Below are 12,630 nucleotides of genomic sequence, written 5' to 3' on the forward strand. Positions count from 1 at the left end.
CTCAGTGTAGTTTTTTTAAAATTTATGTCTAGAAAGTAATATAAAACGTGTCATAAAGAAGTAATTTGCATAATAGTGGTTTCATAATAGTATACTAATCAATATGTTTTTTAGAAAAAATAGGAGTTAAGAGGTTTTTAAGGATATTCATAATTAAACTTTTAAAAAGTATTTAAATAAAAAAAGAAATAGTAAAATACATAAAAAGGGGATAGATATGAGTGATTCAACAACTCATACAGAAGGTTTAATGCCTCACGGCCCTACTTTGCCAAATACATCAAATTTACCGGCATTTACAAACACGGGATGGAATGGCAATATATTGCTATTTTTTGTAGCTTTGGGCTTTGGGATTTTATTTTGCAATTTATGGCATGCTTGATATACGCATAAAATAATCATTAGATGTTCTAATAAATTTAGGGTTATCATTGGCATCAAGTATTGTTATAGATATTCTAATGTTAATCGACCAGAAACAATTGAAATAGAAAGAGTTGCACCTCAGAGTCAAAATTGTCAAAAAAAATTGATGACACAAGGGGAAGCAGACCAACAATTTCCATCAATTCTTTATAAAGTATGGCAATCACAACATAAACACGAAAAACAGCGTTTTCATAAAACAAAAACAAAGGAAGAATCGAAAGAGCAGGAATTAGTCGATACTGTAGCTGTTAACAATTCAGCTAATGCTCCTGATATATTCGATGAGCACAAGCTTCAACAAGAGTTACTTGATTCTGATGCTCTCTGTAATAATGATCCTGCAGAAAAAAATATAAATACTTGTGTTCCAGATTCTTATATGGATCCCCTTTCAAATACTCTTAGAGAATCTTCTAATATTGAAAATAACGATGTTAGTATATATATTCCAGATGAACAAAGTAAACATGAAGATAAGTATGTAAATGAGAATAAACATGAAGAGGTTTCATCAATCAATTCATCCAGTAATTCGTCCTATGATGATACATGTGCTATATGTCTCGATGTTTTTGAAGGTGAAGATGAAGTAAGAGTGCTTACATGTGGCCATATATATCATTCTTCATGCATTGGTATATAGTTCTTTTTTTCAAGCTATATAATTTCTAATTATGAATTCTAGTACCATGGTTTACTACAAGACGTGCTATGTGCCCTCTTTGTAAATACGATTTTTATATTCCTAAAACACCTACAAATGCAGACACAGAAAATACAAGCAGAAGTATAGAACCTTTTCGTGATGCCCAAATTTATAATCATCATCGACATCGTCCACCTGTGGTATACTTTTCTACTTTCGAGCCTCAACATTACGAACAATATAGAATTTCTAACAGTAACTATGGGAACAGTCTATATAGAGAAACAAACACAAGAAACTCTTTATCTAGAGGAACTTATAGAAGCTCATTATTTAGAAGGAATCATTCTTTTATCTAACTAAATATTGAAATATACAATATAACTTATTTACTTTATTAAATTCAAAAATCAGTTCTTTTATATTTTTAAATCTCAATTCTTCTTAGGCTCTCACTTAAAGTCTAGTCTAAAATATTCTACACTATAACAACCATTAAAATTATTTAGCTCTCGCAGATAATACTCCTTTTTCCATTTAAATATTTAGTTATTTTTCATAAGCAGGCTATAGTTTATGTTATTTCTGGTTTAAACAATTAGCATACTTTTTGGATTCTATATAGCATATACTGTAACATTAATCTATAAAACTTGTGTTTGTAGTTTAAAACATAATTTAGCCTTAATTTAGTTAAAATAAGATCATTTTAAAGTTTATTGATGAATATATATAATTATATTACTAAAAACCGTCTCTCAAATATTTAGTCTTTTTTTAATATATGCAATAGCAGCCGTTACAGCCTCGTCTATTTTTTCAATATTTGTTCCTATTCCTTCACAAATCAATAATTATGAATTGATTACTAACTATTTCACCTTGAGCGCTATCTATCTTTCCACCACTCTTACCACCAAGTATCGTAGTAACTGTATTAGCCCATTCTTGACCATTAACTTTCACAAGAGCAGACTATGATCTTAAAAATATTTTCTAAAAAATATGTAATTATACCTTCGAAACATAACATATATGAGCAATATTCTTACTCTGATTTTGATCAGTTGCAAATAGATAAACACTTTTATCTTTTTCATTTGTTTTAACATAACTAATAGCATTTGATAAAACTTTCATATTCGGAGATATATTAGGAATATTAACTACTAAATATGTCTCATTTGGATTTTCAGAAAAATATGTTTTTATAAAATCAACTACTCTCCTTTCCTCTTCTTTTCTTTTATTCTTTTCTAATTCTAAAATTTCTTTTTGAATTTGAGATAATGTTTCACGAAATTTAAACTTTTCTATAATAGATATTGCAATACAATCTAACTCTGCTGTCATTAATTTAGAACGCTGTATTTTTTCAGGACCAGCTGGCATTGATTTTAAACAAGCTAACCTTTCTGAAAAATCATGTGTAGATCTCAATGCCTTATTATAATTAGTTTATAAGTAATATTAGAACTAAATCTTACAGAGTTAGCTTCATGACCTGTCAAAGCAACAATTCTTCTAATTCCTTTTGAAATAGAGCCTTCTTCAACAATTATGAAATTTTTAATATCTGATGTTTTAGATACATGAGTTCCACCACAAAATTCAATACTATAATCTTTCCATTTTGATAAAGTAGGTGATTTTATAACTTCATTTAAATCAACACCAACAGACAAAACACGAACAGGATCAGGATAAGTTTCTCCAAACATAGCACGAACTCCAAATATTTTATAGGCTAAATCAAGATTAATTTCTTTAGAATAAACTGTAAAATCCTTTGATATATAATCATTGCACATATCTTCAATTTTAGCTAAATCAGATATAGAAATTCGAAAATTATACGAAAAATCAAATCTTAATTTTTCAGATGAAACTAAAGATCCTTTTTGATGAACATCGTCACCAAGAATTTTTCTTAAAGAAAAGTTAAGTAAATGAGTTGCTGTATGATTATTCTTTATAGGTTTTCTCCTCCCAATATCTTCATATTCACAAATTATTTCATCGTTTAATTCAAAATAACCATATTTCATATATCCTATATGCAAAACATAACCAGCATTTATTTGAGTATCTTCAACAAAAAATTCTGCTTTTCCTTCAAGAACTAATTTACCAACATCACCTTCTTGACCCCCCTCTTCACCATAAAAATTAGTTTTATCTAAAATAATTATTATTTGTTCTCCTTGTTTAATATTTTCAGTAGAATTTATAAATAATTTATTATAAAAAATAGCTTTAACCTTTGAATTAATAGTTCCAGAATCTAAACATTATTAACAACAATTCAAATATAGAATGTATACAAACTATATTTAAAAGAGTCATCAGTGTGGGAAACATTCATTGTTTGAAGCTTAACAAAATCATGAGCATTTATCTCCATAGTTTTTAAACTTTCTAAATTATTACCACGGGATTTTCGACTTATTTCTTTCGATCTAATTTCAGTATCTTTAAAACCTTTTTGATCAATCTCCATGCCTTTTTCTTTAGCTATTAGATCTATTAAATCTATAGGAAAGCCATATGTTTCATATAAACTCCAAACATCTTTTCCAGGCAAAACTTTTGTATTTTTCACTATAGCATTTTGAAGATATTTATCAAACATTTTTTCACCTCGATCAAGAGTTTTTGCAAAAGATGCCTCTTCCATATCTAAAATATCTAATATACTATAACCCTTTTCCAATTCAGGAAATGCATGCACCTAAATATTTATTAAATTTTAAAATCTAATTAAATACTAATATTACCATTTGATTAATTAATGTAGGTGCAAGTGAAGAAAAAAAGTTCCCAATAGGATAATTAAATTTTTTCCGAGCATATCTAGCACCACGCCTTAAAATCCTTCTTAAAACATAACCCCTCCCATCATTATTTGGTATACATCCATCACATATTGAAAACATTAAAGTTCTTACATGATCTACAACTACGCGATATGCGGTATCAATACCGTCAATATCTTCATCTCCAAATTTTCCTTGATAAGGTCTTATTCCAGTAATTTCGTGCACTTTTTTAAGCAGAGGATAAAATATATCAGTATCATAATTCGATGATTTATTTTGAAGAATTGATACAAGACGTTCAAAACCCATCCCTGTATCTACATGTTTACTAGGCAATGGTACTAATTTTCCATTTTTTTCACGATTATATTGAATAAAGACATTATTCCATATTTCTATTACATCAGGATCATCTTTGTTAACAAGATTAGTGGCATTTCTTCCACCAATTCTATCATAATGAATTTCTGTACAGGGTCCACAAGGCCCTATATCTCCCATCTCTTTATATTTATATAAGAACTAAGTCATTTATTTATTTTTTACATACCCCAAAAATTATCCTTTTTTGAACCAGGTAAAATATGATTTTGATCAACACCTATGGCTATCCAAAGGTCTCTTGTTTCCAAATCAGGAAGTATTTCATTCTCTTCATCACCTTGAAAATACGTAACATACAAACAATTTTTAGGTAATTCGTAAATTCTTGTTAATAAATCCCATGAATAAGCAATGGCTTCTTTTTTAAAATAATCTCCAAAAGACCAATTTCCTTAAATATTAGCATTTGTAAAACCATTTTATACCACCATACCCAACATTTCAAAAAACGTATGATGATAACTCTCAGAAAATATTAAAAAGAAAAACTTTCGATATATATAATAATCAACTTACATCTTTCCCTACATCATCAAGATCTATTTATAAGTTTTAAAAAAAAAGTGTAAAAATAAAAAATATACCATTATGTTTCCCACCAGCTCTAATAACCTTACAAAGTAGTTAGATATGAAATGTCTAAAATATTTAAAAAAATAAGTACTTTTTGAGAATTAACTGCTCTTTTTAATTTTCCAAGAGGACTATATGGATCCACCGTCCCAAGAAAAATAGACTTGTACTGATTCATGCCAGCATTCGTAAAAAGAAGCGTAGGATCATTATATGGCACTACAGAAGCACTTGGAACAAATGTATGATCTCGTTCTTTAAAATACGATATAAATGTTTCTCTAACCTATTTTTTCAGAAAAAAATATAACTTTTAATAAATAGACATAAACTACTTTATGACTAGGCCATTTCAAAGCATTCTTCATCTTTTTTTGCCTTGTTTTAAACCCTCTACTTTTAAAATTTTCGACGATATAAGCAAAATTTTAACAAAAAAAACGTAAATTTAGATAAAATACAATATTCTTAAAAAATTAACAGAATGTTGTTTTAAAAATAACCTAAAGTATACAAAAATTAATGGAATTTAAACCACAAACTCTTTATAAACGTAAACAAAATGACGTTTCTATTAGCGGACTAATCGAAAACCGCAAAAAACGATTATTAGAAACCTTTTCTGAATTAACTTTAAATGAAGGAATACACAAATTAGGTATAATTTCATGAAATATTAGATCATTAAATGCATTCTAACATTTTTTAACATTAGAAGTGTATAAAGATTTAGATATGAAATATCTATCTTTTTATGAGAAGGATGCTCATACAACTGTGATTGAAAATATTGAGAATTTTACAGATAATAATGAAGAAGAAGGAAAAATAGAATCACCAATTTCTTTTCTTCAGGGTATAAAAGAAAAATTTGTAAATATTCCAAATTATATATTGCAACCTGAAGAGCCAGTGATGGATCTTATTCTTTATAAATCACCAAAATACACCGTTCATGAACATAATACGCAAAAAGAAGCGTCCGAATATCAAAAAAAAAAGAATATGCCAGAAACTACTTCAATACATATTGAAAAGATTAATGATCAAGATATACCTATGCACATGGATATAACGTATTAATTTATATTTTTGTTGATATACAAATCACTATTTGAATTATATTATTTTTTTTGAAGTCAAAATAGTACAACATTAGGACAAGATTAAAGATAAAATCCAATTAGAAAATTTAAATAATACATTTTTTAAGTAACTAAAAGCATTCTGAAAAATACGCATCAATTATATTATGCTCTAGTTTCTTTAAAATATATATAAAAGTAGCTACTTATATATATTATTCTCCGACTTCTCTTTTAAAGATAATGTTTTTAAATATGGAAAACATTTTATATTTTTTATAATACTTATATACCAATAAAACACATGCATGAGGTAATTAAACTTCTATAATGATGGAATCTGAAAAGTTTCTAGCTCTATTTTTTATTATAACAGTATTAATATAAAATACTAATTAAAGATATGATCCAGAGGAAAATCGGGACATGTCTTTTGAAAGATTTATTATTTTTAGTTTTTTTGAAAAAGTTAGAGAATTTTCACCAATATCTTTTTCATAATCAAACATTCTCTTTGAAGGGTCATCTGTAGATTCTTTACTTACTTTAAGATGCATATCGTATAAAGAAGGACGTTTAGCTCCGTGCTAAAGTATATAAGTTCTATAATAAAAAAATCCAATAATTATAACTTACATTTAATTTTTGTTTTTCAGTATTAAATATAGTATTAAGATCTTTTTTTGATTTGGCATCCTGATGCATAGGCTTTTTTATACCCATTGCTTCTTGTTTTAAACGTTTTTGTTTATCCTCATAAGATTCCGTCCATAAATTTATATCTTGAACACCAAAATCATTTAACCGTGCACTTTTTTCAGTATTGAATGTCCGTGATTTAAGACTAATGCCTATTCTAGAATTCAAATCAGAGCGACTAGGAGGGATAATCATCCAATCATCTCTTTTTTTTTCTTGACTTATTATTGGAATTTCTGAAATTTGATTTAAACGTTTTTTTTCAATTTCTTCAAACTCTGCTGCTTTTTTTTGTTTTTTTTCCTCATAACTCTTAAGAAAAGTTATTAGGAAGATAAAACATTCCACAACTTACTACTGAATCTGTAAAATCAGAAAGATGTGGTCCAATTTCATTATCATCGTTTTCTGTTTCCTTAAAATCCAATACTGGTCCTATTAAACGTTTGCTTTTATTGGGCATTTCATTAGAGTTCTCGATTTCTCTATTTTGAATGTTATTTTCTTTTTTTTCTTCTGAAAATTCTGAAAATGAAGGTCCTGTAACACAATAAGACTTATTTTTGAATAATTTTTTCTCATTTTTTTAAAAAAAACATACAAGTTTATCATTTGTAAACAAACTACTATCTATAGTGCTATTTTTATGTTTTTTATATGTTTTGGGGGGAGATGCTGGTCCTATCATATTTTAATATATTTTTTAACGTTGCTTATCATTCATTTATGGTTCGTTAAAATTTAAAGATCAAGTTGTTTAAAATGGCAAAGTTTAATAATTTTTTTCTATTAATAAGAAATCTACTTAAATAATATATAGAATGAAATATTTTAACATACTATTTTAATAAAAAGTAATAAAAATAGATTTATATAAAATTATCAAAAATATTGATGTTTTTTCATAAGTTTGATAGAAAAGAACGAATTAGAATTGAAAAAAATCAAACAAAATATGGTGAAAAACATTGTAAAAAATGAGCCAGAGAAGATATATGATGAAAATGGTTTTGTTGAGGAAAAATTAAAAAAATTGTCTGTTTCTACAGAAAATTTTGATCAAATTAAAAAAAATTATGTTTCAAATAATGCAGTATCAATATTTCAGGAAAAATCTTTCGGAGATTATTGTGGAATGGAGAATAGGTCATTTTTTAATGATTATAAAAGAGCTGAAAATCATTATTTTTTGGTATCTATATTTTTTTTGAAAAATAAAAATAATATAATCCAGAGCACAGAAAAGACATCTTTTTCTTTACCTTCTAGTTCTATAGAAGATCGAGGTACACTTTAGTTGTGATTATTTTTACATAACTTATGTTTATTAATAGTTAGCGAAAAAGTCGCAAAACATTCCAAGTCCTATTCCTTGACATCATTATTATTTAGTTCTTCTTGTTTTAATTATTCTCCAAATTCATCTATCTCAGTTGATATAAAGAGTTCTGAGGAAGAGAAAGATTTTGATACTTTTAAAGATACTATACGTTGGTGTAAATTAAAAAAAATTAGCTCTGAAATCTTCACAAAATTAACAATAAAGGAATACGGATCAGCTATGTGTATATGTGTATATATTTTTCACATAAAAATATAGAAATTTAATTTTAATATATTTAGATATCAGATATTATTGCAGTAGGAACTTCTAAAGGACTCATATTAATATTCGATTATCGTCAAACTCTTAAAGATATTATCAGGCAGAAAACGGAAGGTAAAAGAGATTAATTATTTTTACAATTTTATAAACTATATTATAGCTATGGACTTTGGATCAGTAACATCTATGTCTATATCTAATGACTCTATGTTCCTTTGTTCAGGACATTCTCGAGGATATATTTTTGTATGGGAACTTAGAACTCCTGCTAATCTAATTTTAACCATATCTCCTATAACAATTAATGGTCCTCAAAATGTTTTTAATTCAGGTCATTTAAATAATTCAAAAATATGTCATGTTGCATTTGTAAATTCTTGTCGTTCTATTGTATCTTCAGATAACCATGGAATGACATTTTACCATATTTTCAATAGGAATATCATTTCAAATTCGGTACATTCTATTCGCCTTACTGGACATCGTTTAATAAATTCATCTTCTAATTATAAAGAATCAAATATTGTATTAGCACTTACTTCACTATCTATAAATGACTCCAAAAATACAGAGAACTCAGTTACCTTAATAGCAATACTTATGTCACATAAGGTATTATTTTTATTTCTCTTTTTATAAATCTTTAATTTCTTAGTTATCTATCATTACTACTTCACCAATTAGATCTCAATTTAAAACAACAAGGCCTATGTTTTTAAAAGCAGATAGACATTTGTTAGGTGTTTTAAGTTGGTTTTCATCAGAAAAATTAAAAAAAAAAAATATAGAAAATATTAATAAAATTAGATTGTTATATTCATGGGAAAATTATTTGTCTGTTCTTGAAATACATAAAGAGCCTACTTTTATATCTAGCGATAGAAATATTCCTTCATTATTATTCAAGAAAATATCTCAATGGGAAGAGAAAGAACTAATTCTTGCTGCACAATGGTTTAATATGACTGTAAGTTAAGCAACATTTTTATGAATACATTTTTATTGTAAGACAGATTATAGTACTTTTATTGAGATCTCAAAAGATTCGTATAATAAATATAGAAACCATGGAGTCTTTTTTTTCGTGTGATACTCCAACAGAAGAAATATTAATGTTAAATTATTATGATGAAAAGTTCAGTGAAAATAATATCATTGATAAGACTTATCAAGAAAATATACAAATTAGTACATTTTGTCAAAGTTTTTTTATATTTAAAAAAAAAATTTTTTTATTGGTTTGATTAATTTAAATTTATAAAGTTTTAACCAATACATTTAATAGTGTAAAGATTGTATATATGTAGGTATTTTTACAACATGGGATTATAAATTGTCTCTAATTCTTAATGCGAAAAAATTTACAAAAGCTATTTCTTTAATGAATTTATACTATGAAGGAAACTGTGAGAAAGCAATTCTTGGACTTCCATTAGATGATAAATTACGTCATACATTACTTGAAGAAAAATTGTTAAAAATAATTGTTATGTCTTTAAAATTTATATTACATGAAAATTCCTCAAATTTAGAAAATATGATTCCTGATAAACAGGTCAAAAAAAATTTAGCACTTGTTTGTATCGAAGCATGCATAAATATGAAAATGGTTGATTTTTTATTTGATGATGTATATAATCAATTTCGAAAAACAGGAGAAGAAGAAATATTTTTAGAATCTATAGAAACATTTGTTTTAGCTTCAAAGCTTAAAATTATACGTCCTGATGTTATGAAAGATATAATAACAATATTTTTAAAGAAAAAATTATACTCGAATCTTGAAAATATTATATTTAAAATCGATCTTATATCTCTTGATATTGATGAGAGTTTAAAAATTTTTCGTAAAGAAAAGTTATATGATATTTTAATATATATTTGGACACAAGCTTTTAGTGACTTTATAACACCTATTATACATTTTTTAAATTTAATTAATTGTTTTTTCAAAAATCAACAAAATAATGAAATAAATCGAAAACAGGAAAATAACATATTTCCTCAATATATGGATATTTTGCGTTCTGATATTAATAAGTTGTTCTTATATTTATCAAATTCATTACTTGGACGTATTTATCCTACTAAAATAGATATGAATAAAGATATGTCAATTCTTGCTAAATCATCTATTTATTGGTTCATTTTTTCTGGAATAAATATTATATGGCCAAAAAATAACGGAATTTTAATCAAATCAATTATAGATGATTCTAAAGAATCTACTTTCCCTTATTTACGGCTTATCTTAAGTTATGATGTACCTGCTTTTTTATCTGTTTTAAATGAAGCATTTGAAGATGATTTTTTAAATGAAATCGACAATACTTTTGAGCTTTCAAAATTATCAAATATAAAGATTACTCGACAGTTAATTATTAACATTCTTTTAGAAATAATGGAAGAAGAAGTTTATTCACAAAATCTTATTTATTTTTATATCTTTATTGCTTATAATATTTCAAAATATTCACAATTTATCTTTCTTTCAGATTCTATTCTTGAAAAAATTCTTATTGAGCTTGGTAAAAATTCTAATGAAGATCTTTCTTATAAGTGTCAAGTATCAATTATTCATCTTTTGTCATTTTATAAACCTGATGATACTAATTATTTAATTAACTTATATGAAAAGAATAAATTTTATAAAGTACTTAAATTTATCTACAAACAAGAGAAAAAGTTCTCAAAGTTACTAAAAGTACATATAAAAGACAAAGATAATTCATTTGAATTATTTGAATGTATTGTTGAGCTTTTTGAATTGAAAAATCAACTAAATGATAAAAAAATATCTAATTTACACAAAGTTATTATTGAATATAGCGAAGAAATATGTTCTATAGATATTATAAGATTTTCTCAAATTATAAATAAGTATTTTCCGGAATTGCACATAAAAATTATTGAAAAGCTTGAAAAGTCAGTTATGCAGTATAATTATTTAAAATTTTTATTAAATCCACAATTTTTTACTAATATAGAAACTACAGTTTTAAAAAATGGGATTAGTATTCCAAATAATTGTATTAGTAACAAATCATGGATAACTAAGGAAATTCAAGAATTGTTTATTATTCTTCTTTGTAATTTTGAACCAGAAAATCTAACAAATTATATAAAAAGTTTAAATGTTAATGATATAGATGTCGATAATATTTTATCAATATTAGAGAATTATCGGATGATCGATGCTATAATTCACCTATTACGTTTAAATGGAAAAGTTTCTATAGCGTTTGAAAAAAATTTGGAATATATTTCAGAGTTTATGTTAGAAATAGATATATCTTTAAAGCTTGAGCTTAAAAAATGCATAAAAAATCCAAATAAATTAAATTTTGATAATATTAAAAAGCAATTTGAAAATATAGAAAAAAACATTATTACTGGAATATCTCTTTGCGAAGAATATTTTCTTCAATTAATTTCTAGAAAGCATCAAGATTCTTCGATTTTAGAAAATCCTTTTGATTCGTCAATTTCTGTTCACAAATTTCAGTGGATTAGGCTTTTAGAAGTTATAATTAAAGTATCGCAAATTATGTTATCAGAGCTTTCTGATCAATTATTGAAAATTACTTCTGAAAGTTTATCATATTATAATTCAAATAAAAATGAATTAATAATCAAAATATCTGATATTTTAGAAAAAGTCAAAACATTTATACGGGATTCAGTACAAAATATATTTACTTCTTTATATAACCTAACATCTTTATCAAGCTCTCAATTAGTTATATTCTTTAATATTTTGCACCAATTTCTTGAAATGGCAATTTTATTTCCACCAATATTTGAAATTAAAGAATTATTAATTAATATTTTTCAAAGTTATAAATATGATCAAGAATTACTTATTATTACTAATAAACTTTTAAATAAAGATTTATTTAAACTCATTAAATATAATCAGCAAATAAGAAACAAAGGGTGTAAAGTAGAATTTTCTAACTGTGAAGTATGCAAACAAGATCTGTGGGAACATAAAAATACTATAGATTTTTTATATTCTCAAAAAAAAAAAAAACAAAATGAAATATTAAATAAAAAAGAATTACATGATTTAATTGAGAACGAAGATATATTATTTCCTGAAAAAGAAATACAAGAAAAAAGATTACATATAAAACACGATTTAAGTTATTTAAAAAAAAGTGAAGACTTATCTGTTAAAAATAATGTTTTTCCTCAAGTTATTATATTTATGTGCGGGCATAATTATCATAAAGATTGTTTATATAGTATTGAAATGAGAAAAGAAAAAAACCCTGTATGTGTTCTTTGTGAAGCGCTTATATTGCAACAGCAAAGATATTAATATTTATATTAATAAAATTTAACTCAGCTATAGAAGAAAAATATACAAAGAAATAATTAATA

The 12,630-nt window shown here is 25.4% G+C and overlaps 5 protein-coding genes across 5 annotated transcripts; 3 read left to right on the forward strand and 2 right to left on the reverse strand.

Annotated features, from left to right (window-relative positions):
- Positions 1 to 217: 217 nt before the first annotated feature.
- T551_03342 (uncharacterized protein) lies at positions 218 to 1,437 on the forward strand (the record flags this gene model as incomplete). Its single annotated transcript, XM_018375605.1, has 3 exons — positions 218 to 337; positions 446 to 1,067; positions 1,118 to 1,437. 3 exons carry the CDS (start codon positions 218 to 220, stop codon positions 1,435 to 1,437), a joined length of 1,062 nt encoding a protein of 353 aa, XP_018228211.1.
- Positions 1,438 to 1,836: 399 nt separating this feature from the next.
- On the reverse strand, positions 1,837 to 5,222 carry T551_03343 (alanine-tRNA ligase; the record flags this gene model as incomplete). Its single annotated transcript, XM_018375606.1, has 12 exons — positions 1,837 to 1,916; positions 1,960 to 2,053; positions 2,096 to 2,521; positions 2,566 to 3,362; positions 3,407 to 3,809; positions 3,856 to 4,400; positions 4,448 to 4,672; positions 4,715 to 4,745; positions 4,798 to 4,820; positions 4,866 to 4,893; positions 4,946 to 5,140; positions 5,190 to 5,222. The coding sequence occupies 12 exons, from the start codon at positions 5,220 to 5,222 to the stop codon at positions 1,837 to 1,839; spliced, it is 2,880 nt and encodes a 959-aa protein (XP_018228212.1).
- Positions 5,223 to 5,376: 154 nt separating this feature from the next.
- On the forward strand, positions 5,377 to 5,937 carry T551_03344 (uncharacterized protein; the record flags this gene model as incomplete). The annotated part of the gene is made up of 2 exons (XM_018375607.1): positions 5,377 to 5,512; positions 5,570 to 5,937. The coding sequence occupies 2 exons, from the start codon at positions 5,377 to 5,379 to the stop codon at positions 5,935 to 5,937; spliced, it is 504 nt and encodes a 167-aa protein (XP_018228213.1).
- Positions 5,938 to 6,334: 397 nt separating this feature from the next.
- Positions 6,335 to 7,326, reverse strand: T551_03345 (uncharacterized protein; the record flags this gene model as incomplete). The annotated part of the gene is made up of 4 exons (XM_018375608.1): positions 6,335 to 6,526; positions 6,576 to 6,950; positions 6,994 to 7,194; positions 7,240 to 7,326. 4 exons carry the CDS (start codon positions 7,324 to 7,326, stop codon positions 6,335 to 6,337), a joined length of 855 nt encoding a protein of 284 aa, XP_018228214.1.
- A 267-nt stretch (positions 7,327 to 7,593) lies between these two features.
- Positions 7,594 to 12,568, forward strand: T551_03346 (CORVET complex membrane-binding subunit VPS8; the record flags this gene model as incomplete). The annotated part of the gene is made up of 7 exons (XM_018375609.1): positions 7,594 to 7,924; positions 7,973 to 8,211; positions 8,262 to 8,358; positions 8,405 to 8,856; positions 8,900 to 9,211; positions 9,258 to 9,482; positions 9,530 to 12,568. The coding sequence occupies 7 exons, from the start codon at positions 7,594 to 7,596 to the stop codon at positions 12,566 to 12,568; spliced, it is 4,695 nt and encodes a 1,564-aa protein (XP_018228215.1).
- Positions 12,569 to 12,630: the final 62 nt, after the last annotated feature.

The sequence above is a fragment of the Pneumocystis jirovecii genome (genome assembly GCF_001477535.1).
Source record: "Pneumocystis jirovecii RU7 chromosome Unknown supercont1.16, whole genome shotgun sequence".
NCBI classification, from domain to species: Eukaryota; Fungi; Ascomycota; class Pneumocystomycetes; order Pneumocystales; family Pneumocystaceae; genus Pneumocystis; species Pneumocystis jirovecii.